Here is a 24,838-nt window from a genome sequence, read left to right as displayed (position 1 = left end):
GCCAGACCAACGCGAATTTGAATTTATGGTGTCATTTATTTTGAATACCAACAAAACACAACAGCACACGTCGTGTTTATTTTTTTATTGTCTTAACTATTATACACAGCACACGTTGTAAATAAATGGCATGTGCGGTAACACAAGTAAGTGTAGGTTCACAAACCTGGCAACTTGAGCTAGAAGCCCCGCCTTTTCCGGTTGCAACATCCGCTGTGAGTCAGTCACCTAAGTCGATCACAACTCTTTATATGTGTAGTTTGGCTAACAAAACGATAACATAAATCTTGCAATGACCTTGAAATGGTGCCACAACGTCTATTTAGAACAAGAAGCCATAACTGCATCATCCAGTTATCATAACACGAGCTTATATAGAGCGTTGACTTTTTTTATTCTGACATCTAGTGGCCACTAATTGACATTGCTATTTGTAAAACAACAACCAGAAAAAACTTGCACAAATTAAAACTTTACAACATAAAATCGAAATTGTAGATAAAATTAAGATAAAAAAAGAAAAGCTATCACACAATAAAATCGTTATTTTGTGAGAAAAAATATTATAGAAGCCTAAAGTTAAAATATTAAACAACAAAAAAGCAGCTTCTAGATGACATTCGTGTCTGTTAAATGAGTAGAACATATGTGAAAACACGCACATAGATAACATTTGAGGAGTTGTGGGAACAGGTTCATATAGTATATTGTATATACTGTACAATTGAGGCTGTGCGTACATCCTGTCACCATCTGCCTTTTGCCTTTGGGGGGCGGTATATAACCACTTTTACCTGCCATTTGTGGGGGGGAGGCTCAATATTGAATTTGGTGCGCCAGTTCTTAAGTTCTTCCATTCAACTTGTTCAGTATGCGGTTGTGTATCTGCCATCGTGAAAACATCTTCATAATAATCATTTATTGGTTCAGCTGAAGAAGTTATGCTGTACTCTGATTGGGTATACAGTACACCAATTAAAATAACGCCTTCCATAAAAGTGCCCGCCTTTTAAAGAGACAGGCCAATGAAGACTACATTGGGCGGTCCCTGTTGCTTGTGCCGCATACGAAACAGACCGTAGATCGGCTTTGTATGTCCCCTGTGTTGGACAAATAACGTAGTATCACAACAAACAAACTGCTCTCAAGTCAGCAGATAATTTCATTCTTCTACGAGTGTCGCTCGACCAAGACGCAACGTTTTGAAAGATCCTTTTAGCAGCGAGAAAACGACTTATGGAGGACCAAATCAGAGTTTTGGGACGTGCAAACTAAAAACTGTTTTGAAAAAGTTTTGTTTTTACGGAATGATTGGAATATACCGAAACTAGCGAGAATCCATTCAACGCCGATCTCAAATGCAATGTAAGTAGCAACATTATACATTGATATCCACAGTATCGCAACACATATTTGCCAAAACCACGCTAGTTTCGTTCTTTAAATGCGTGCTTTCGACCAGGCCGGCTTTGTATGATGTTGAACAAAGGGCAAATGATAGGAATTACAGTTGGCACATGACAACAATGGGATGTTGCTATTCCTTAAATGCTGAAACTCAGCATGCAGCTGTCATACTTCTTTATTTACATGTAAAGCGACCTGATCGTTGATGTAACATAAATGCCATGTGAACACAGAGCTACCAGAGTGTAAAGTCTGTTTTACTTTATTGTAACACAGCCCTTAAGTCATAGTCACGTCCAGCTCCCGTATAACAATGTACTGTACAGGGGATGGTGTACCACAGGGCATGGTGTACCACAGGGGATGGTGGACCAAGTATTCCAGCCTCGTAAAGTCAAGTACAGTGACTGGATCTTGTCACGCCAAAACCACACAAGACAAAATTCAGCACTTGGTCAGCCTCCCCCACATTCCCAACTCAGTCATTTACATACTTTGAGTTGGCATGTAGTAATTAAACAGGATCTCTGCGGTTTTGTCAACAACATATTTTTCCCCAACCGTTTTGTCTGATGATCCAATTTGGAAAGAATCAGCCTTTTTTTTGTTCCAGTTCATCATTTGCATCTAATCCCCCGTAAAGCTGCATCCTCTGTCACTACAGGGACACTGGAAGAGTCACTGGAAGGCATACTGGACATATTCTAAGCCTTTCAGTGGGAATGTATTGGTTGATTCACGGATCGGAACGTTGCGGTTTAGTTCCTTGATGGAGAACAGCTAATTGTGCAATAAGCACTGAAACACCGAACAGTTGGACATCTGCATTGGAAAGTTTATAGAAGTTCACTTGTAAAGGCTACAGTGCATCTTAAGGTCATCCTGAAATTTCATGCCCAATATCCCTGACTTATTATAGGTAGTCCCATTAAGTCTCCCATCTCTGGCTATGAGAAAAACAGGAAGCTACTGTGAGCACTGGGGGAGCGACATTTAGATATTCCACATATTTCTGTAATAACTTCAAATCCCTAATGGTCTGTCTGTGATGGTGGCCAACCCTGACACGGAACTGCCTCGTTCTCTTGGAAAGGAATGGCTTTTCTTGGAGTTATGAGGTCTACAGTTTACATTCCATTCTGGAAGAGGGAGCACTTTGGTCCACTTTTGCAAAAATGTCAAGAATATAATGGTTTCTATTTTCCATGCCAAGTGATTTATTTATTGTAGTTCTCTTAACAGAAACAGTAACTTCATAGTAAAATGGCTGAAAGGGATGAAACAAAGTCAAACAGTAGTAGTAACCATACCTTGGTTAAGGTAACTTCAGTACTAATGGACACTGAGCCTGCAGTTGCAGATGCCAATGCTTTGGGATACTCACATCAGGCTAATGCGGGACTGGTTCATTGTTGCTAACGGCAGGAAGGAGACTATGCCATGGCTCTTTTGCCCAATGTGTTGGTCGTCTCTACAGGTGTCTCCTAAGCTGCCGACATAGCTCACATTCCTAAGGCTTTGGGTCAGTCTTGGAGAGTCACTGACTCGGGGGAGAGATTTGTGGGAAATGGAATGTACGCAGTGCCCCAACGGAGGGTACACAGCAATATAATAATCCACTAAATGCTGCTTCACTGAGTTGTGTGAGTTGTGTACACAAGGTACATATGGTGTACGATAGAGATTTCAATAATCATTTTGTCTTTTAACTGATAATTGTTCATGTTTCAGTGGAAAATAAAGTCAAATAAGGATTGTCTTTGTGATTGAAATGGATTGAGAAGCATGCATATGAGGGGACACGCTAGAACCGTTCATCAAATCCACCATGACACCTCCTTTGTTCCATTTGCACAATCTTCCATTCATGCAACATTTCTTTCATTCATTCATTATTCCGCTGCCTAAGTGTCTCTCAGCCCGTTCGCCCAGCTACCCATCCTTCTTAATCAACTATTAGTCCATTGTATCGCTAATCCCCGATGCGGGTCCACTATGACATTGTGAGCCTGCTCCCACTGTGGGACGGAGAGATTAATGTAATGTACTTGGCAGGGTCACGGTGAATGAACAACACTGGTACTGATGTTGTTCTTGTGCCCCCTGCCAGCTTCCACGGAGGTGTAGGGTTGCTCTCGGTGTCCATCAAGGCTCTGCTTTGCTGCTTGGAACCAGCTAACGGAGCAGATAACCGACATCAGACACCAGCATTATTTTTGTGGTATGTCTGCAAATGCATTGTCAGTACTGCTATCTATTCGTGGTGGTGGCGCGTTGCATCATTGGCAAAGGAAAACACAAGTAAGAAAACAGGAAATGCAAAATAAACACAACTAGAACTACAAATGTATTTGTCCTTTCTGGTTGTTGTTTTGTTTAATTTCGCAAACAAGACGGACAATACGGGTGTTCAAGCTGAAAATGTGGACACCTCGCCTGGTGCGCCGCCACAGCCATCTTGGCACAATCCAGTCTACCAACTTACTATTGTGGTGTGTACAGCGGTGCGCTGGACCAAAGTACCACTGCGTGGGCTGTGCCACAGAATTAGAGCCCTATGTGGTAATGAACAGGTAGCACCAAATTGTTTATGTTTGACTTTTGGCTCGCTATCTTGGATTATTTTGAGTATTCCTATCTCATTACATGACAACCTTTTTGTGACATTGGCTGCTCCTCCAGTCGTGCCACAGGAGGCAAACAAGCCAGACTTTAGACGTGAGGCCCAGGGATGGTCTGATTGTACAAAATGATGGCTAAATCTGACTCTACTGTCTCAACATGAAGTCAAGTTTGGACCTGCCCCAGCGACTCTGTAGAAGCTTGTAAACAACCTTCTGGAAGCCGTCCCGTCTCACCAAGCAACGGGTTGGCGTTACTAAATCCTAATTGTCAAATGTTGTTTTATTGATGTGGCTTTCTATACATGGCCCTTCCTACCTACTGTGACCGTTCCTTTTATGTCTGCCCTTTAAATTATGCAATAATAGCCTAGGAAAAGCTAACGCCAAACAGGCCGAGTGTGTCCTGTATTTGTCTCAGCAAATCTGGCTGGTTGTTGTTCATGTGTCAGGACTTTGTGGCCACTTTTGGCCAAAAGCTGCTGTCACCTGTCTTGAAGAAAGAATTATTGTCGCTACTTGATCTCAGAGCCTCATGTTTTCTTTAGCAGCTGTGCTAATTAGGCACTCCTGTGATCACGGAGGATGGTATTTTGATATCTGCTAACCAGCCGTGGGATTGGTGAAGACCGCATGATAATTCACCTAATAGGAATGAGATGAAATGTGGTCCACATCTGCTGAGTTAGCGGTCCATCAACATTTTACTTGGAGCCCCAGGACCAAACTAACTGATCTGAATGAGTGTCCCTGAACTCCATTCACAAAGTCCTGCTCTAGACCTGATACTCCCTATACACGCTCTACGACTATCTTTTTGAAGTATCTTTGAAAAATACTCTAATCTGTCTGACGCTGATCTGATCCTGTCTGGAGACACATGAGGCAGCCATGTCTTTTGATCGGATATTGGGCCAGTCTGCAGTATTGTCTGTGCCCCCCACTTCCCCCTTATGATGTTGCCTGAACAGTTTGAAGACATCCTGGTCATTTCTGTCCTATAGACCTTACGGTACTGCGTTTAAATCGTAGTACTCCCGGCTGGAAAGTGTTTAGCAGGAGGGCGTGTGAACGTGAATGAAAGAATGCTTTTGTATTTGAATTTGAAAGCGTCTATGTTAGCGTATGCATACATTAGACAGGCGTTCATTCATCTCAAGCCCATTAGGCTCCCTGTGGGTTGATCGTTTACTGGAAGCAATTAGAGCAATTAAAGGTCATGCTATTGTGTCGCTATGTACACTGCGTAATCTGTACGCCGATGGCTTATCTCTTGTGTCCATGCTGGCAGCAGTTCATCTGAGTAATGGCATTTCATGATCTGAAGAAACGTTTCCGTGTGTGGTATTCGCACTCCGCTGAGTGTGACCGTGTTGCAGGGGGTGGGGTCATTTACTAGAAAGTTTTGGGGATGGGTGACCACCACAAGGTAGTTATTTTTTTCCCGTCGGCCACACCGCATGAACACAGGACGCCACTCCAGCACTTAAATGATGGCGTTCATTCTGTGCTGCCTAAATATAAAAGGCAGACTCATCTTTGAAATGGTGTCTTAGCTCGCCACTAATGATAGCTATCCACGGATGGGCCTGAAGGTTTACTGGCGGTGGTGGAATGAAAGTGTGATATTTATAGTTTGCTTTGGTTTGAGATGGCAACCATTGACACCAATTTACCGGTTTTCAAAAAAGGAGTGAGCAGAATTGGGGGTCGTGTACAGGGATTATAGTACCTCCGGTTTTCGTTATTTATTTGCTTCAAAAGGTTCAAAACCGAAATGTATGAACATTGAGGCAACTGGGAAATCAGTTAAAAGGATGACTTGACCCTCAGCAGAGTGTTATAAGCCAGGTCACCCACCCACGGAAGGATGACTGCCCCAATCAGGGCACAGACTTGGGGTTTCCCAGCAGCATTCCCAATTCACTTCATGTGCAACGTTTTGGGAGACTTGTTTGGACTAATCTGTGTCTAGAACCGTTTGGCAGCTGGTCTGAAGTTTGCAACTGCAGCCGGAATGTGTTTCTCCCCCCAAGAGAACTCGCTTGGCAGAGGTTCCACAGACAAGTGTTGGGTTGCCCCACTAGTGTTCCAAGTGTTTTGAAGCAGAATGAATGGATCGGCAATCCAAGTCCAACTACTATCTCCTAATTCTTGAGATTAGATTTTTTTTAGATTGTTTGTATTATTTAATTTGGATTCATTAGAATATCAGAATAATTTCTGTTTCCTCACCTAAACATACGCAAACTGGAAAGGTTGTTAAGTCCACAACTCTTATGATATGACACCACAGTCCTTTAGGGTTTCCTGTTAGTCCTTGTAGGGTTTTCTCTCAGTCCTCGTAGGATTCCCTTTCAGTTCTCGTAGGGTTTCCTCTCAGTCCTCGTAGGCTTTCCTCTCAGTCCTCGTGGGGTCTCCTCAGCCTAACATTTAGTCTGTGGAGGAATGCCAAGACGAAAGCGCTAACAAACAAACGCATCCAAGCAATGGTGTTAGAAATGGCGTCTCTGCGCACCCGTGCTTGTGTTTACGCTGTCTGCGTGTCGTTTACATGCCCGCTCGTCAGTTTTCTCGACTCAGCCCCGAGCATTTGATATCTTTCCGTCACCACCAGAAGTTTGAGGTCAGCTGGGGATTAACGGAGTGTGGAAATGTATCTCCAACTGTGAGTGATGCAGACAGCTGCAGACATGAAGCTATGAAGGGGTGAATGAGTCGCCGTCGAATGAAGCGTTGCGGTGGCCAGGTATTTCTCTCAATGATACGGACGACCCCTGGTATTGACACGAGAGACAGGAAAGGCCGAATGAGGACATGTCTTCCTTTTTTTAGTTGCTTTTAGTTCTTTAACCCTGTCGACGTTTATCTGTTGGCAACAGGGAATCTATGATTAATCCATTATCCAATTGTTTTGGTCGATTGATCATTTATTTTTATGTTATTTCACCTATCTTTGTGTTTGCTACATTTGCTTTTACAGGGTGTCTCCATTAGTGGAACACAATCATGGCTTCCTGTGAGAGGTAACGATGCCATAGACTGAATGCTGATGTCTTGTCCCAATCTTAGCGTGTTTGTGTGTGAATGTTGCAAGCGGAGGAGGAGAGGACAATGGACGAGGCGGTCAGGCTTGGCAAGGCGAGCGGGTGTGACTACCGTATAAATCCCCCTTGCTTTGTGTGTCCATTCATTGATTTGGCATCATCACTGCTCTTCTAGACAATAGAGACCAACACGGCGTGGCCATGAAGACTTCATCGGAAGACTCACTGAGTCGGTCTCTCGAGATGAATCACCAAGGTTGGCGACACATTCCTCCATGGCGGGGGCTGGCCCCTTCATGGCCCTCAGCTCACTGTGAGACCATCGCCACCCAAAAGACCTACGCTATTTAAATAATGTTAGTCATGTTCTTCATGGGACGTCATTCAGCGATGCACAACCGCCACATTGTTCTCACGCCCCCCCTGTCTTGGTGCCAACTCTCCTTTCCCCGAGCAACCCATGCAAAGCCCATGCAAATGATTAGGGATACCAGGAAATGGGATTACACACACACACACACACACACACACACACACCCACCCCATTGCCTCCAGTGTATCAGTGTGAATGTCCACTCGACATGGAAAGGTGGTGGAATGTGTTAATTGCTGTGCTGACAGACAGAGGCCTTCAGTTTCCAACATTGGGCAGATACGTGTTCCCTTTCCTGACTTTTATGGCACGTTGACCCTGTTTGATACCATACGTATACGTGGGCCTTTACCTCATCCTGCTCATGGGTTAGCTTAGCATCCAGTTCAGGTTTAATCCTCTTGAACTTGCGGCACCAGAAAGACAACACTGAGCTGCCATTGCTTTTGTCTTGTCTCTGTCAGTGACAGGGGGGGCCCATAAACCTGGTAAGAGAGGAAGAAAGTAACTCATGCTTCTTCAGGGCCCCCTCGGACTTCAGGCTTTGCAAAGGAGGGTGGAATGCTGAAGTTGGAATGCTTTTACCAATGCAAATGCTGGAATTGTCACTGATTTAACTCCCGCTTGTTACAACAGTGAGGCTGACAATATAAATATAAATCCAGGACTGTGTTGGCGTGGAGAGACCTGGAGGGAAAACAAGCGCCCCCTTTTTCACATACTGGAATAGGAGCAGAAGTGGCATTACTGGAACAAAAGTCATCGTTCTTCTGGCGTCCTGATGAAGCGAGAACATGAGGGAGATGTTTGGCGTGCTAGGTGTACCAGAGACCTCTGTGGCGTCTCCATGCCAGCTCGGGGCGTGTGCCCGAGTGCAGTGCACCTTGCTGGGCCACCGCAGGGGGTAGCCGTGACGTTATGTCATTAGATTAGGGCCAACCAACATCCTCATTTCTTCCACTCATCTCACCTCCCTGTACTTCCTCTTCCCCCCAGCGCTGTTGGATTATTCTGTAAACACCACTCACGTGTGTGTGTGTGTGTGTGTGTGTGTGTGTGTGCGCTCACACTGACCTCCCCATGCACAACCTGAGCATGCATGAAGGTTACCAAGTGGCATGCAATAAACGCTGCAGATTAGCCAGGCTTAATGGCTACCTGCTGTTGTCTTCCTGTCTGTCTGGCGTTGCTCATCTCATTACTGGCGGTACTTACAGTCCAGGCAGGCTGCACCCTTCCACCCTTCCATCCTTCCATGCTTCCATCCTTCCATCCTTCCATCCTTCCATCCTTCCATCCTTCCATCCTTCCATGCTTCCATCCTTCCATGCTTCCATGCTTCCATCCTTCCATGCTTCCATGCTTCCATCCTTCCATCCTTCCATGCTTCCATCCTTCCATGCTTCCATCCTTCCATCCTTCCATCCTTCCATCCTTCCATGCTTCCATCCTTCCATCCTTCCATCCTTCCATCCTTCCATCCTTCCATCCTTCCATCCTTCCATCCTTCCATCCTTCCATCCTTCCATCCTTCCATCCTTCCATCCTTCCACCCTTCCATCCTTCCATTCCAAGGGCCCGTAATGTGAGTGTGTCATTTGGCCACTTGATGGCACTGTTGACTCACCTCGTTAGTCGATGCTAGGATTGGATGAGAGCAGGTTTTTCCCACCAAAAAGAGATGGTGTTTTGTTTACTTTTGCTTTGAACGCAGCTGCCCTACAAAGCACAGGAAACAACATTATCCATCATAACTCTGCTTTTATTTGACTGATTTTTTCCCCCATTTAAAGACTGCTAGGCAGTTTGGCGGCTGCGTCGTCATGCTCCGCGAGGTCAAAGAGTCGTGGGAGGGAAATTCATTGATGGCGAGTGTGAGAGAGGAATGCCTGAGCGGTGACTGACACCGACTGGCCTGGTTCATGTGGTCGTGTCAGACAATGAGCTGCTGTTTCTCTGCGGGAAGCAGGAAAACAGGACATAACAACATTATTGTTGTTACATATTTAAATAATTTGTATGAAATTGTCTTTTACATATTTTATTTTAATTCATGACAATTTGTACTATTATGACTAATAATAATAATAATTATTAATAGATACATTAAAAATGTAGGGAGTTGACTGTGTTTCAGCTAGAGTAGGAGGCCTTTGCTAGATATATTTGTTGTGACAGCTCCACCTAGTGGTCATTTCTGTCACTACCCACGGAACAGGTAGTTAAGAGCACATGGCATATATTGTATTCCAAGGGTTTGTTTTTCCAGCTTTTGTTCTTCAAGGAAAAAGTGAGTTCTATTCCCACGGAAGAGTTGTGAAGAGGAATAAGCATCATGGCTAACTCCATGTCAAGGTAGCTAGTGCTGTTTGTGGTCATAAAGGAGGAGGAAGAGGAGGAGGAGGGTGAACAAGAGTTTCAGGTCTGTTCAGGTGAGCAGGTAGCTACACCTGGTGGGCAGGCCACTTCCTGTGTGGGAGGGTTGAGTTTCCCTGCAGTGCAAGGCGAGTGGGAGTGCCCGCACATGCGTGTCTCACAGGCCGCCCTCTTTCACTCGCAGCACCATCAGGATCTGGTAGGTCTGCTTTTGCTCGCCTGGTTGTTATCATAGAGTATCTTTTTGTATCTATACTTCAGCCAAGGAATCCGGTTTGTGATATCAGCTTGTTTGGGATCGTCCTACACGCTAGTGTGGCGTGATGTTTACCTTTGCTCATGCGGCGAGTCCCGTGTTGCTTTATTGTCACTCCCTCTGTGACCACAGGAATCCTGTTATGGCAGCCTGTCACTCATTCCATATTTATTATTTTTCTTTCTAATCTTTATTTGACCAGCGGTCCACATCCACCCCCACCAGGACTTATCTTATGCTTTTCTCTGTCAAATCACAAAAACAAAGCTTCCATTTGTTGGCAAATGGCCCCCGGGCTGCACTTTGAACCACCCCCATGGACCATCCATGTACATTGTTGAGATGTTGGTTTTTTATATGAGACAAAAAGGCATGCATCTCAGCTTTGTGACAAGCAGCTTATTATAATAAGATATTTCAACAATGTTTCTACATACATACATTTGACTTTCTATAGGCTATATTTCTTATACTATGTTTGTTATGAAAATACTATATCATTTACACAACCAAACTTTCCTAATAAGGCAACTTTATTCTTTGTTTCTTGTAATTCAACTGTTCAATATTTCAACTTTAGACTATTTTTTCTCTTAATATTATGATTTTGTTCTCCTAATAATTTAGTTTTATTCATGTCAAATCATCCCCCCCGCACCATTTTTGCTGTTGTTTTTTTTTGACTAATTGTATTTTAATTGTGCTTTATGAAAACACTACTAGTCTTAGTCCCAGCTGTAGTGTCATCGCCAAACCATCCACTAGATGGTGCTAGATCCTTTTTTAAAGATGTTTCAACGTCATCCTGCCCATACTGATGCATGACAATGGAATATTGTAGCATTTTTTACAGAGCGGTCTGTTTTTGTAAGTTTTGTCCTTTTATGATTCTTTCCGGCCTAGTAAAATGTCCCAGGTGTTCATTGCTGGACACTGGGAAGCTTCCTGGATGGAAAAAGAGCATTTATCATATTGGGAAAGATACCGTCATTCCTCTTTGGGCCCCAACAAAAGGCAGAGAGCTCGTATTACAGTGGAGTATACCCCCCCCCTATTGTCTGCTGTGCCATTTACAAGCACAGTATGACAACACAAAAGCTTCTACGTGAAACACTAATGGGTTCAGATTCACCGTTTAGATCAGCAGATACAGGACTAGAGTCCGTATGGCTTGCATGCTTCATAGGAACTCAACGTCTGCACGTCTGCAAACAATATTGAGCTATTGTAGCGTTTGATGCTCTGAAATCTTCTTGTGCAGGTTTCCTCGGCTCCGAGCCTGTCCTCCAATGCAGGAACGCTGCTGAGGACGCCCCGACACCATCTCCCCACCGCACTTTCCCACAGGCTAAGGGGGGGTGACCGGCACAGCCATGCCTGCCCTCACCACCGCCCTGGGCCCCGAGCCAGGTACCCACCAGAGTACGCCGCCCAAACATCAGTTTCACTGCTCCCACACCCCACTGTGAAGATGGAGAGTCCTTATTTACAATCTTTGAATGTTACATTTGGATAGATTTCATATCGTATGTTTGATTTCATTGAGTTTATTAAGGTATGAATTGATTTAATGTCATTTCATTATGATTATTGGATACTTATATGATATGGATATACTTTATATTATCCAATATTATCATAATTAGAGCTTTGATAGTGTTACCACCTTCCAAATGCACTTTTTAACATGATTAGAGCCCTCTAGACATGAAATAACACCCCTATAGTCACCTTTACATTCTTATTATCCCATATTGTTGACATAATAAGACATAATATAGGCTCATGTTTTTGTTTACTTGCTGTTGTGTACAGTACTTCCTGTGGTGATTGTGCCTTATATTTTTACTTCATTCAGCGTTAATATGCAGACAGCAAGATAAACAATCAAACAAAGATGGGGGAAATAGGCACGGTGGAAATATCAATATAGCTGACATTTAGACAAACAGAAAACAAAGCGTTAAATTGAGACCCTGGAGACAGCACCCTCTGCTGGCTTCATAGCTGCAGCACCGCCCACCAAACCACTTCCTGTGTCATTTAGCATAAAAAAAAGCCAGGCGGCCATGTGCAGTACATCCGATGTCACCCTGTTTGCTCTTCTTCCTAGCAGCCGTGTATGAGCTGCTAGCGGCGTTGCCCTCCAGACTGCAGCCCCACGGCGGCCAGCCCGAGGACAACGCCTTCCTGCAGCACATGTTTGGGGAGAAAAGCCTGCACGCGCTCTTCAAGGTCCGACATCACGTCTTCCTCTCGTTCCTCTGGGAGTACCTCATTCATGCCGGTGTACACTGTACTTGCAGATCCATGAAAAACTGCAACGCTATGAAGACGGCAAACCAACACCCGTCGTGACCAGCGCCGCCTCGCTCGCCAGTCAAGTAAGCAGCCACGCCCCTCCTCGTCTAGTGCTGTTTGTTTTCTACTAGCATGTAGTACTAGCGCTTGGATGCATACACAATCATCCCTCAGAACTTCACTTTTTCAAATACTTTATCTTCATTCATGTTTCCTGGTTGAATGCTAGTAGTCCTATTTATTAATCCAAAATATGCACCATGCAGCACATTTGACATAATTGTAAGTATTCTCAAGCTAAATGAAGTCAAATGCTAATATAAAGCACTCAGAAGATGCATTCAAGGACGTTGTGATGATGTGGTATTCTACACATGTACCGTGGAAGTTGATATTTACTCTTACTTATTTCTCATTTCTCTATATTGGCTAGTAGGATTGTAAAGAGGACTATAGGGGTGTTATTTCATGTCTAGAGGGCTCTAATGATGTTCAAAAGTCTATTTAGTTTTCCATGCTCCAGCTATGAAAACATTCAATTTATAAATAAGGAGTTCCACTTGCAGTGAGGTCTGGAACCCATGGCCCGCCATAAAGTAGGTTCTGGCTTTCTTTCAGCTGGTTGAGGAGCTTCAAGGCAAATCGGCGGATGGAGAAGTGAAAGAGCTTCTCAAGCTGCTGGCAAAGCCCAATTTAAAGGTGAGGAGAATACATTGAGATAAGAATAAGTACGGAATAATTCGGGATGGCCCATTGACATCGTATTGGAAATGGGAGTTGGACAATATCGGCATATCGGAGAAGAATGCAGACGTACCCGCAGACGAGCTGCTGGATGAAATGTGAGGATTGACGCGGCCATGAACCCCGCCCCTTATTTTCCAGAGTCTTCTGTCAGTCCATGACACGGTGGCACAGAAGTGCTACGACCCCCAGCTACCCCCCATGCCCGAAGGCGTCAGTGAGGACGAGGATTCTGTGAAGATCATAAGGCTGGTGAAGAACAGGGAGCCTCTGGTGAGTCATTCCGACTTTTACTTCTCCTCATTGTGCTCTGATTGCACGCGGGAGATTGACCCCACTTGATTGGCTCGTAGGGCGCCACGATAAAGCAGGATGACGTCACGGGCGCCATCTTGGTGGCGCGGATCATGAAGGGAGGGGCGGCTGACAGAAGTGGTTGGTTGTCACTCAAAAAACCAAACGTAAAAGTTGATCAGGTCACCCCAATCGGGGGTGTGAGGTGCTTACGTGTGTGTGTGTGTGTGTGTGTTTGTGCGGTAGGGCTCATCCACGTCGGGGATGAACTGAAGGAGGTGAACGGGATCCCAGTGGATGACAAGAAACCGGAGGAAGTCATTCGTATCCTGGTAGGTTTTGTCTCTGCCGTGTCGCTTTGCCAACGTCTGGCGTCATCCAGGAATCGATGGAGTCTATCACACTAGGCTTTGTGCTGCAGTTGACCTCCAATCAGATACGTCACCCAGCTGGAATGTATATCATATATATATCACAAATATTAATCATTATTATCATCATGAAGGATGTTTTATTTATAAAATCTGACTTTTATAAATATATAAATATATAGCAACTCAGGGGGAATGAGGTTGGTTATCTTAAAAATATCGAATATATTTTTTTAAAGAAATTATGACTAACTTAGGGTAAATGAGATGTGTTTTCTGAAAAAAAAAATCAGATTTTGTAGAAATATAAATTATTTTCAATTTATGGAATGTAATGTGTTCTTGAAATATAATGTACAAAAATTATACATATATTAAAAATATAGATATATATTTATAAAAATATAAATATATATAAAAATATAAAATATACATTTTAGCGACTTTCTCAACAACAAAAAATAAATAATCTGTCAAATAATCGGAGTGTATGATTTCTTTTCTTGTCACACTCAGGCTCAGTCCCAAGGGGCCATCACCTTCAAGGTGGTTCCTGCGGTCCAGGATGAGCTTTCAACCAAGGAGCCAAAGGTAACCCACTGAATGAGATCCTCCGTCAGGTCAGGCTGGGCCAGATACCTCCAGAGCTAGTCCAGGAACCTTTCCTACGTACTCTAGGCGTGTTGCATTCATTCCCAGCAGTCGTATTTCTACGTCTGGGTGTGCTAATTTCCAGATAATGATGATCTTCTTCTTTTTCTTTTGTGGTTTCGTGTCAAGATGTTTGTGAAGGCGCTTTTCGACTACGACCCAAAAGAGGACAAAGCCATCCCGTGCAAAGAGGCAGGGCTGGCCTTCACGAAGGGCTCCATCCTCCAGATCATGAGCCAGGACGATGCGACCTGGTGGCAAGCCAGACTAGAAGGGGACGCAAACCCCCGCGCTGGCCTCATCCCATCCAAACAGTTTCAGGAGAGGTTAGAAGCAATTCCTTCCTAGACACGTAAACCCTGAAGGCATCCGACTGATGCTGCTTTTTACCTTTTGGACACGACAGTGGAACATGCTACGTCACCATGGGGCTGCACTTGAACATCAATAATTATACTGTTATACTGTTATACTCATACTGTTACTTATATTGTTTTTTCTCTCACAGGAGGTTTGCGTTGCGAAGCCCTGCTCCAGTTCTCCCAATCAGGAGGTCCTCCACTCGGCGATCCTGTAAGTTTAGCTTCAGTGTCAGATTTGCGAGTCAATAGAATATTGTTATATACAGTATACAGTTAAAGGGCATTCTGATTCTGATTCTGCTGTAAATTAATATTTTGCTGTGTTTTCTGAAGCTGATGTGCCTGTAGACTTTGGTAGGTGTCTTCCTCTTTTTCCTCTCCATTCTTTCTCACACCTTCCCTTTTTATTCAACATCTTCTCTATAACCTTTGTTGCGTTTCTTCCTTCCCTCCCTTCACCGATTGTCACAGTTGATGAAATGGAAGGTACTACTCATTAACACCTGATTCGTTCCAAACACCTAATAGTCAAAGAATAACCCACCACTCCCCTTTTGTACTCCAGTATATTCATCAGCCATTACAAATTATCTTTATTTTATGAAAAAACACAAAGACGTGCAGAATGTTGGCGTGATTGAAACTCCAGTGATCCCTTGTTTGTTCCCTTGGTGGGTTGTTGGTTCCAGACCCGACTGGAAGTAGGATTCCTTATCAATACATGGAGTATTTTTGTAGTTCCATAGTAGAAAACCTCTTTGTGATCTTCAAAATGTGTTTTTTAACATTTATTAGAGTCCTCTTGACATGAAATAGCACCCCTATAATCACCTTTATACTCCAATTACACAATATACAGGTAGCAGACACAATAAGAGAAAATAAGATATAAATAAGACATCAAATAGACCCGCACTTGTTAGCATGCGGAGACTTCCTTGTGTCAGTACTTCCTCACCAGGGTCACAGGTACGCTGGAGCCTATCCCAGCTGTCTCCGGGCGAGAGGGGGGTAAACCCTTTACCTCAATATGCATTTTTAATTCTAATAATCGACCATATTCGTGACTGTATGGTCATTTTATCAAAAAATAAATCTAATTTAGCGTGAGTTTTGACTATTTTGGAGTGCAACTGTATGATTCAAATGATTTTGTGCGAAGAACATGCACGCTAGCTGCAGCCCATGGCGCCTTAATGGCGGCAGGACGGCAAGAGCCAGCAGTCCTTTTCTCTTCTGAAATGATAACTTTCCTTTCTTTCGGCCCCTCCTCTTCCTCTTCTCATCCCCAGAGGATGCTGACTTTATTAGCGGCTGCCGTTTAGGTGAGACGTGTCTTCTTTTGGCTTTGTGTGTCCCTCGACTCCTTTCCTTTGCCTTCCCTTCCTGCTCCCTCTGTCCTTGTGGCAAAGACCCGCTTTTGATGGGGGTTGCTGGAAATGCAGTCTCCGGTCTCCAACGTGGTTCTCTCCCAATTCCTTTCCTTATCTACCCACCCCCCATTGATCAGCCCATTAACATATTGTATCAACCCAAGGCTTTTTGTGTTTCATATGAGGCTTTTATTGGGGTTTGTCCCCACGTGGGACGCCAAAGGTAACATTTCTAGACTCACCAAGTAAAATGACATATTTATCCTCCTAATATGACTTTATTTTTCTTCTCACAACACGTTAAATCTCCTTTCAGAACGCGCCGCGGCTGGGAACGGCCCCCAGGCCGCACTTTGCCCACCCTTGGTCTGTTTCATATTTCATAGCTTGATTGTTTGTGTCTCCAGTCGGGTTTCGGAGAAGCTTCCGTCTGAGCAGGAGAGAGAAGAAGACCAACAAGTCAATGTACGAGAGCAAGAAGAGCGAGATGTACGACACGGCCGACGTCCCCACGTATGAGGAGGTGACGTCGTACCGCCGCCACAGCGGAGCCAGACAGCGGCTCGTCATTCTGGTTGGTGAGTGATTCATTCAATGCTTTGCTTTGGTGAGATGGAGTGGCTAAACCACTGAGAGCGCTAGTCAGCGAGCCGCCATGAGGCCGAAGAAGGAAGTACTCCTAGGAACAGGACAGAATAAAAAGAATGCTAGTCTGGGTCCATATTATGTCCTTTTATGTCTTATTTATGTCTTATTTGTCTTATCATGTCTACTGTATTGGGTAATAGGAGTGCAAAGGTGACTATAGGGCTGTTATTTTATGTCCAGAGGGCTTTAATAACACTAAAAGGGTGTATTTTGAAAGTGGGTCTGCTAGACTTAACTGCCAAAATATACCTTTCCAAATAAGGAATCCAACTTAGTGGAAGTGGACCTATCACTACTGGGTGTGGACCCAAAGAACCGTGATGAATGAGGTCTTCCTGTACCTTCTATAGAAACGTGCCTGTGTTGTTTGTTGCCTGCAGGACCGACTGGCGTTGGCTTGAATGAACTGAAAAGGAAACTTCTGATCTGTGACCCTCAGCACTTCAGCGTGACCGTCCCACGTAGGTTTCCTCCCGTTTTAGCTGCCTTCAGACACGCTTGGGTGTTCTCCTGTTCTCCATTAGTCACATGACTAATGAGTGCTGTGTGACCTCACACGTAGCATTACGTAGACTACCCTTCCATGCTGGCCCACAGCCACTCTCTCTCATCACCTCTCTCTCCGTCAGATACCAGTCGGCCGAAGCGGAACCAAGAGAGCGACGGCGTGGAGTACCATTTTATCTCCAAGCAGCTCTTTGAGGCCGATGTTCATAACAATAAGTGAGTTAACGCTCCATGGCATCTCCGTACTGATGGAAGACGAGATGAAAATGGCCTGAAAAGAAAAGCATTTTCCGTATTCATAGAAGAAAACCAACAAGCAACACAGCTTTTCTTCCTGTCACTCACACTAAGATGTTCTTCTGACTGTCAGGTTCATCGAGTACGGCGAGTACAAAGGGAATTACTATGGGACCAGTCTGGACTCCATACGTTCCGTCCTGTCCAAGAACAAAGTGTGCCTCCTGGACGTGCAGCCCCATGTGAGTGTTTCTACGCTAGCTTCAGCATCACTGGCCGACTGACCTCCAATCATTCCTCCTCGTCCCTGTGTTTGATACCGCTTCCTCCTCCAGACCATAAAGCTCCTGCGCACGCCGGAGTTTAAACCCTTTGTGATTTTCATCAAGCCGCCCAGCATGGAGCGACTCAGGGAGACCAGGAAGAACGCTAAAGTCATCTCCAGCAAGGATGACAAAGCCTCCGCGAAGCCCTTTGCAGTGAGCTCATCATCTCATTTCTCATGTGTGCTGATGATCCGCTGACCTTTGACCTTTCCCCTGCTGTGACAGGAGGAGGACTTCCTGGAGATGGTGGCGAGCGCCCAGACGATGGAGGCGCAGTACGGCCACCTTTTCGAGAAGGTGATCGTCAACGATGACCTGACGGAGGCCTTTGCGGAGCTGCGTTCGGCGCTCAGGAAAGTGGAGATGGATCCTCACTGGGTTCCTGTCAGCTGGACTCACTCCTGAGGCCGTGTGGCCCGTCGAGAGGACAAGTGGAACACAGGCCGGGATCTCTGCTGTGCTGATTTCAAGCTCAGTTAGGATCTTCTCGACTCCAAGCGGCTGGGACTCCAAGCAGCCCGGGACGGTCCCAGTACCGACAGACGCCAAGCAGGAGCCTTTCTTAAGATTGGACTGTGAGAAACCAAAGGAACTCTCACCTTTCTTCTCATCAGCCTGCACATGAAAAAAGAATGCAAGGGCAAAGGCGGGGAATTTGGTCTTGTTATGTTTCTATGCATCAGGTCATCTGCTACGTCTCCTGAAGGGCAGCACAGGAGATCTTGAATTTTATGAGGAAAAGTAATATATTTTCTAATATCTGCTAGTTTTTGTAACCTTTTATATACATATCTCACTTTTTCAGAGCTCAGTTGGACTTCTAGTTGGCTAGAATTTGTTGAGAAGTCTTTGCTTCAGGGATCTCAGTCACTCGTGTCCGCGTCCTGACTTTATTGATTGTTTGCATTTCCTTCATTTGATGTTTTTACGAGCGTATGCTTGGGTTGCTGGGCAGTTTTCAGGTTTATTAAAGCAGCTGCTGCTGTTCAACCTCGTGCTTCTGCTAGGAATGTTCTCCTACTTTGTGATTTCAACTTTTCAACAGTTGTCACTTTTTTGTGAGCTAAGTCATAAAAATCACGTCCTTTTTCTTGGTTCTTGCCATATTCTGCAAATATTGATGGATTATTAATGTCATACGCTACCAGTCAGAAGTTTGGAGACACCTGATCATGTCATTGAATGAAGGAGTGTCTCAAAAATGTGCTTCCAGCTTCCACATCATTCCCGCTGAAGCAAACATCCGCCAGCGAGCAAGCATGGCACACGCCTCCCCTCATCCCGGCCTCGAGACATCATGGCGTGGACACAGTGACGTTTTGGCAGCGCCATATTGCAGCAGGAGGAAGACATTATTCGACAATGTCTTTTTCCACAAGGAGGAGGGATGTTTCTTTGTTTTTCTCTTGAAGCTTCTATTTCCACTGCAGGCATGTCATGTCCATGAACACCCGCAGTGTCTTGTTCTGTGATTATGCACACGCCACTGACATGGAGCTCCACAACTTCACACTTTCTTGTTAGAATACTACTACTTTTTTTAATATTAATATTGATATATATTATCTATTTTATATTTAGAATGTGCCAATGGCATAAAGGGGCAATAAAACATGGCTGCTGTCTGCTTTGGACGCCTCTCTTTTAACGTGGATATTGATATTCTCTGTTGTAAGCAGGTCAATAATGTTAGTGATGTTGTTTATGAGGCTACAAGCTAACACACGTCATCCTTTAATTGAAATAATTAATCACACGTTACCGATCCACGTGACATTTACTTCCTGTTGTACTTCCGGTTGTTCAGACTTTATTTTGCTGCACTTTCTGTTGTACTTCCGGTTTATAGCTTTTATTTTGTTTCACTTCCTGTTTGCATCCCCTCCGTCGTCAGTTGCCTTCACGTTTCCGTTGATGCACACCTGGCGCTAATTACAGTTTGATTGGCTCCTCGTGCCTTTCAGTTTTGACGTGTGCTTTTCGAAAGTGTCCCTTTTCCTGCACTGCAGATTTTGTTTAATTTTTTTTTTCATGAAAGACTTTTTCCTGCACTTCCTTTGCATCCTGGGGTCGCCACAGCCAAAGCTTTTCGCCACTCAAGGTATTTTAAAACCGTGTAACAATTCTAATGCGTCATCCGGGTGTCGAGTGTTTCAGTTCAACTGTTTTATATCGACTGAAAGCTAAAGTACTTTCTGCTTTAGTTCCGGTTTGTGTAACTTTATTTTGTACCTTTTCCTGTTTTATTCCGCTCCATCGTCAGTTCCCTTTACCTTTCTTTATGCGCACCTGGTGCTGATTAGTGTGATTGGCTCATTTAGCTTTTGGCGACGTAAGTTTTTATCAGGAAAGCCTTTGCATTTTGGGGTCTCGACATCCAACTCGTCTAAAAGTCGACTGTCTTCGCCCTTCAAGGTATTTAGAATCCACTGAGCCGGGGTAATACCTCCCTGGAGTGTCGAATGGTTCGGTCCAACTCGCCTTACTATGCTGTTCTATTCATTCTTAGAAACCAGCTAAGGAAATATGACGGGCCTTTAAAACTCATACGGAAAGTCTAACGTGACATATTCAATAGCAATAGCGAAAATCATAAATAGCCACTCATCAGTGTCTACAGTGTCTACTGTTTACATGACTGAATGACTGTTCTTTCCTTTACTTTTAGTACATTTATTGTACAAAGCACGAAAGTGTCCAATGGCCTCTTCCTGCAGTAGCACAAGTTTCCACAAGATGGTGCTAGAGGCTAGTGTACCCTACAGCCACTGTTGTCCTTTGATTTATCAATAAGTTCTATACATAGTCTCACCCGGATCTCATGCAGGCTTATGAAGTGTCCCAGGTGTTGACCAGGGGGGTGATGTTTAGGGTGGGTCATGGCTGCTCCGCAAACCTACAGACTTTCATTCTTTCTAATCTCCTGTTTGTGGCTTTCAGGAGAAACGTCCTTGGGCCGCAGGAGCCATCCAAGGAAAGGAACCACTGAGGTGGGTCGTTTATTTACCGCTACTATTTTATATTCAAATAGAACTTCTAAGTGTATCTCCATTTCATTAGTTTTTTATTTGACATTTAAAAATTGCAATTAAAGGAAACTAACAGCAGCATAAGTTGAAGGTGGGACATCAAACTGAAGCCTTGACAATACATCCCACCTTCAGCCATCGGTGTCTCTTCCATGTCCACCATGGATCCACGCTTTTGGCCCCTAAATGTAGGAAACCTGTTCTTGTCAAATGTCCAACCTGTGTAATGACCCCCCCAGCATGGAGAGGGACCAGCTCCAGGAGACGTTCCCGGGAAAGCTCAGCTGATATGTTGACATCCTAGAAATGGGGACAGAACCAGCAACCATCAGTTTGGGACACAGCCACACTACAAGTCGCTCGGGTAAGGTACATCACGTGTCGTGTACAGTTCCAACCAATTGATTTGATGAAATGATAATGAATTGTGCAACACTTAAATACAACTGGAAACTACTGAGTAGAGGCAGACACGAGACACAAGATTGTTTACCTTCCTTACCGCATAATTTTCAATGACTGAACAGTTGCATTTGACTGGTGGGAAAACACGGACTCAGACGTCAGACGCTCCGTACGCAGCCATCTTTTGGGACACTCCATGAAGAAAGGCCCACAAAGAAATGGTTCCTTCTAGAAAAGCAAGCGTGCACCCTTAGTTAAGTCCTCCAGCTTGTAAAAGAGTCTGTGGCCTTTTAATAACCCCGTAAAAGCGGCGCTGTTTTTCCAAGCGGTACCTGCATGTTCTATCAAAGTTAACAGCCCCCCCACCGCACTTAAAGCCAGGAGCGTCTCGGCCGTGCACGCAGCTGCGGAGATGAGCCGCCTTCACACGACATCTTTTGATGGACAATGCTTTCACCAGATCTAATAACTTCCTGCGGCTCTTTCTACCTTGGCCTCCGTGCCCCTTTCCTTCGGTCCCAGCTGTGGGGGTGGGAGCCAAGGGGTAGGTGACACGGCAAAGCCGGGACCCTAAAGGTCCCAACATGCCGCAAGTGTCTTTTTGCCTCATGCGCATTTTATCGTCCTAATTTGAAGAATCCCGAGCATCTGCGACCAGATGTTTTGGAGTTCTGTCCGACTCCAGGGAAGCGTCGGGGGGAGGGTGTTTGGGGGCCGCATTGATACAGAAACCAAAAATCCCAGGATTTGTTGCTTTTGGAAGAGCTGCTCCTTTCCACTTAACATCGGGAGTGAAATTTCCACATGATGTTTTTTGGAGGCTGGAAAAACAATGATTGATTGAGACAAATGATGACTTTTATTTGTTGGACTGCAATGAATTCATCCACAGTCCACTCGCGATTCAAGCCGACGGGAACATCATGGTGGGAGGTGGAAATGGACCTGTCCGACACTGCTTCAGGTGTTGTGGACGACGGGAACGTTCTTAACGACAACTTTATTCCATGCCATGACCTGATCCAATATTTAAGACCTGAGTCTGGGGTTGACTTTAGCGCCCCCTGATGGCAAAGGCGCATAGTCCTTCCATCTTTGGCCATCCCTCAACGCCAGCTCATCCACGAAACAAACATTTACCCTTGCTTTCCCACACAGCGGATGTTCTTACGTTCCTCCTCGGGTTTGGCACCCGAGTCACGTCAAGTCCCCCTGGTCCCGCCCACTGTCTGTCAAGGCTGACAAGTCTTTCTGCACATGTGCAGAATCATTTGGACCGGAAATATCCCAACCATATTGCTCAGGGTTTGGTGTTGACCCCAGCCACCCCGCCCCCCAGGTCCCCAGCCCCCAGGTCCCCTTTTAGGCTGCATGGGAAATCTTACCTGTTCTACCCTTGGTATGGATATTGTCTCCGTACATCGTCCGCCCATAATTCCTACCAATCACCTCTAATATGGACATATTGGGTAGTAAAATATTGCAAAGTATTACAATGTATTATGGATATAATGGCGTGTTAGCAGTATTATGAATGCAGTATACGCCACATGGACTTAGCGACGTATCGTCCTGATCATCTATCTCGCAGCAAGTCTGTATGCTTTTAATGTGGCGAGCAAGTAAACGCTGCTAAAATGTGCCTTGCTAACTTGCTGTGCACGATTCCTGTGATCTGGTCTTGCAGCTCCAGAAAAAACCCTTGGAGGTTGTTGACCTCGCAAGTAGCAATTTGAACGCTGTTGAATGTTTTTCCTTTTTCTCGTGTGTCTTTACATGAAGAGCGGTTATTTTCTCAGACTGATTGGCCATGAGAGGGGAAGTGCTGTTTGGCGTGGAAAGCCCTCACTCCCCCCCCCCCCCCCCATCCTGTACAGCGTTGCCACGGTCACAGGGACTCTGCTTTGGGCCGGTCCGGCTCTCGCCACAACAAAACATAGCGCAGCGCTGCAAGCCAGCTTGTCCGCTTCACACGGGCTCCACGCGATGATCCAGAATAGTTCAGGCCAAACAAACCTAGTCGTGAACCGGCGCAGCACGAAACAAGGCGGCCCACCCTTTGGCGGTGAGGACTTGGCCCGATGGGCCCGTCTTTTCTTGTCCTTTTGCTTTGTGATGTTCCACATCTTTACATGTTTGGACGGGTTCTCTGGTCTCTGGCTCCTTCCTAGCCGCCCTAGTTTAGCTCCTTGTTCCTCTCCTGCTACCTACGCCACCTTCTGGCTAACTCCTCCCACATTTCTCATGCATCCAGCGTCACAATGTTCAAATGTTCAGCTCATTCAGGCAGAAAAATAATCCCCCCCTACTGGTGGTTCTTTCCCAAATCAGTGGTTGCTGGTTCCGTCCTCAATCCTACAGCTTTTTGTGCAAAACACCTACCAACATCGCCCCCTATTGGTCCCTATTGGATCCTCGGTTGCTGACTAGACCTGTACACATTTGAAGGATGCCTGACCATAGTGGAAGTGGTGCTGCTAAGAGGAGACATGGATACACCTTCAGATATTCCCAGAGCAAACCAGTGAGGAATTGTCATTATAAAATACCTGGAATATCAATGTTTCACGTCCCATACCCGACCGAGCAGCATGTTAGCGCTCCCCATAGTGATGACGCTACCTTGTCTCTGCCCCCTCACTTCCTCCCCCCATTAGACGCAGCCGATGTTTCTCAATCCTTTCATACGTTTTGTGAGATGTTCTACTGGGAGTTGCAATCTGAAAACGACCAATGGGACCAGCCGACCTCAGGCCGGCTCGCCGAAGCCAGAAAGTCGGGTTTCAAATGATGAGGATCCCAGATTCCGGCGAGGGATAATCTCATAATCGGACAAGATCATCATCAGCGTGTTGGAGATGATGTAAGACTGGCACGCGTCTTTTTGGGGGGGGGGGGGCACTCATTTGCATTCTTTCAACCAAGCCTTTATTTAAATCCTCAGGCTTGGTGACGCTAACAGGGAGACGCTCGGGTCCCGATGGCCGCCATGACTTGACATGACTCGTGTCCAGTAGACTTTGGCATCTCCAATGTTGATATGAACACCTGATATCTTTATTTGTTTGCAGACGGACGTGATGCAGAAAACACATCCTGTCTGTCTGGCCCGGTCTTCTCGTGGATCTCTGCAGACCTCATCCTCCTCCGCTTCCTCAGGTGGCTCACCTTGTTTGCTCATCACGCAGCGACGACTGATGATGGGGGGGGGGGCGACAGGTTAGTGCTGCACCCTTCTGCAAGAATAGCAATATTAATATCTTACATGTGTCACACCAGTCCCACGGCCCTGTACTGTATCATTCCCCTCATCCATCTTTTTTATACGAATTTATTACATTTACAGAAACCAAGGTAACTATCCACTATTATATTAATAATATTATTACTCTCCACATTGTCCTGTTCTGCTTTCAATAAACATCCAATGCTTTTTCTGTAAAATAATGTATCATGTAAAAAAAATGTATTCTCACGGACTCCATGCGATGCCTCCCCCAGCAGACCTGG

General features: G+C 45.1%; 1 protein-coding gene and 1 long non-coding RNA gene across 8 annotated transcripts; both read left to right on the top strand.

The window, feature by feature from the left end:
* Window positions 1-842: 842 nt before the first annotated feature.
* Window positions 843-19,533, top strand: mpp7a (MAGUK p55 scaffold protein 7a). 7 transcript variants are annotated; one of them, XM_078790551.1, is made up of 20 exons: window positions 843-1,365; window positions 3,518-3,628; window positions 11,342-11,490; window positions 12,194-12,315; window positions 12,387-12,464; window positions 13,000-13,080; window positions 13,267-13,398; window positions 13,479-13,560; window positions 13,666-13,751; window positions 14,307-14,381; window positions 14,571-14,767; window positions 14,950-15,014; window positions 15,137-15,289; window positions 16,096-16,128; window positions 16,584-16,754; window positions 17,205-17,285; window positions 17,454-17,547; window positions 17,702-17,810; window positions 17,904-18,047; window positions 18,120-19,533. In XM_078790551.1, the coding sequence occupies exons 3-20, from the start codon at window positions 11,454-11,456 to the stop codon at window positions 18,297-18,299; spliced, it is 1,920 nt and encodes a 639-aa protein (XP_078646677.1). In that variant the 5' UTR covers window positions 843-1,365; window positions 3,518-3,628; window positions 11,342-11,453; the 3' UTR covers window positions 18,300-19,533. The 7 variants fall into 7 exon arrangements, with proteins under 7 accessions (XP_078646677.1, XP_078646676.1, XP_078646680.1 ...); XM_078790555.1 differs by lacking the exon at window positions 3,518-3,628 and having other exon boundaries at window positions 845-1,365; window positions 15,137-15,157; window positions 15,275-15,289; XM_078790550.1 differs by lacking the exon at window positions 3,518-3,628.
* A 4,266-nt stretch (window positions 19,534-23,799) lies between these two features.
* Window positions 23,800-24,533, top strand: LOC144898458 (uncharacterized). Its single transcript, XR_013627331.1, has 3 exons — window positions 23,800-23,852; window positions 23,986-24,191; window positions 24,400-24,533. It is a non-coding gene; the product is annotated as an uncharacterized LOC144898458 (long non-coding RNA).
* Window positions 24,534-24,838: the final 305 nt, after the last annotated feature.

The sequence above is a fragment of the Doryrhamphus excisus genome, linkage group LG5 (assembly GCF_037039965.1).
Source record: "Doryrhamphus excisus strain RoL-2023G ecotype Guam linkage group LG5, RoL_Dexc_Guam_v1.1, whole genome shotgun sequence".
Taxonomy (NCBI): Eukaryota; Metazoa; Chordata; class Actinopteri; order Syngnathiformes; family Syngnathidae; genus Doryrhamphus; species Doryrhamphus excisus.
The sequence above is the reverse complement of the archived record's forward strand: the minus strand, read 5'-3'. Positions and strand labels throughout refer to the sequence as shown.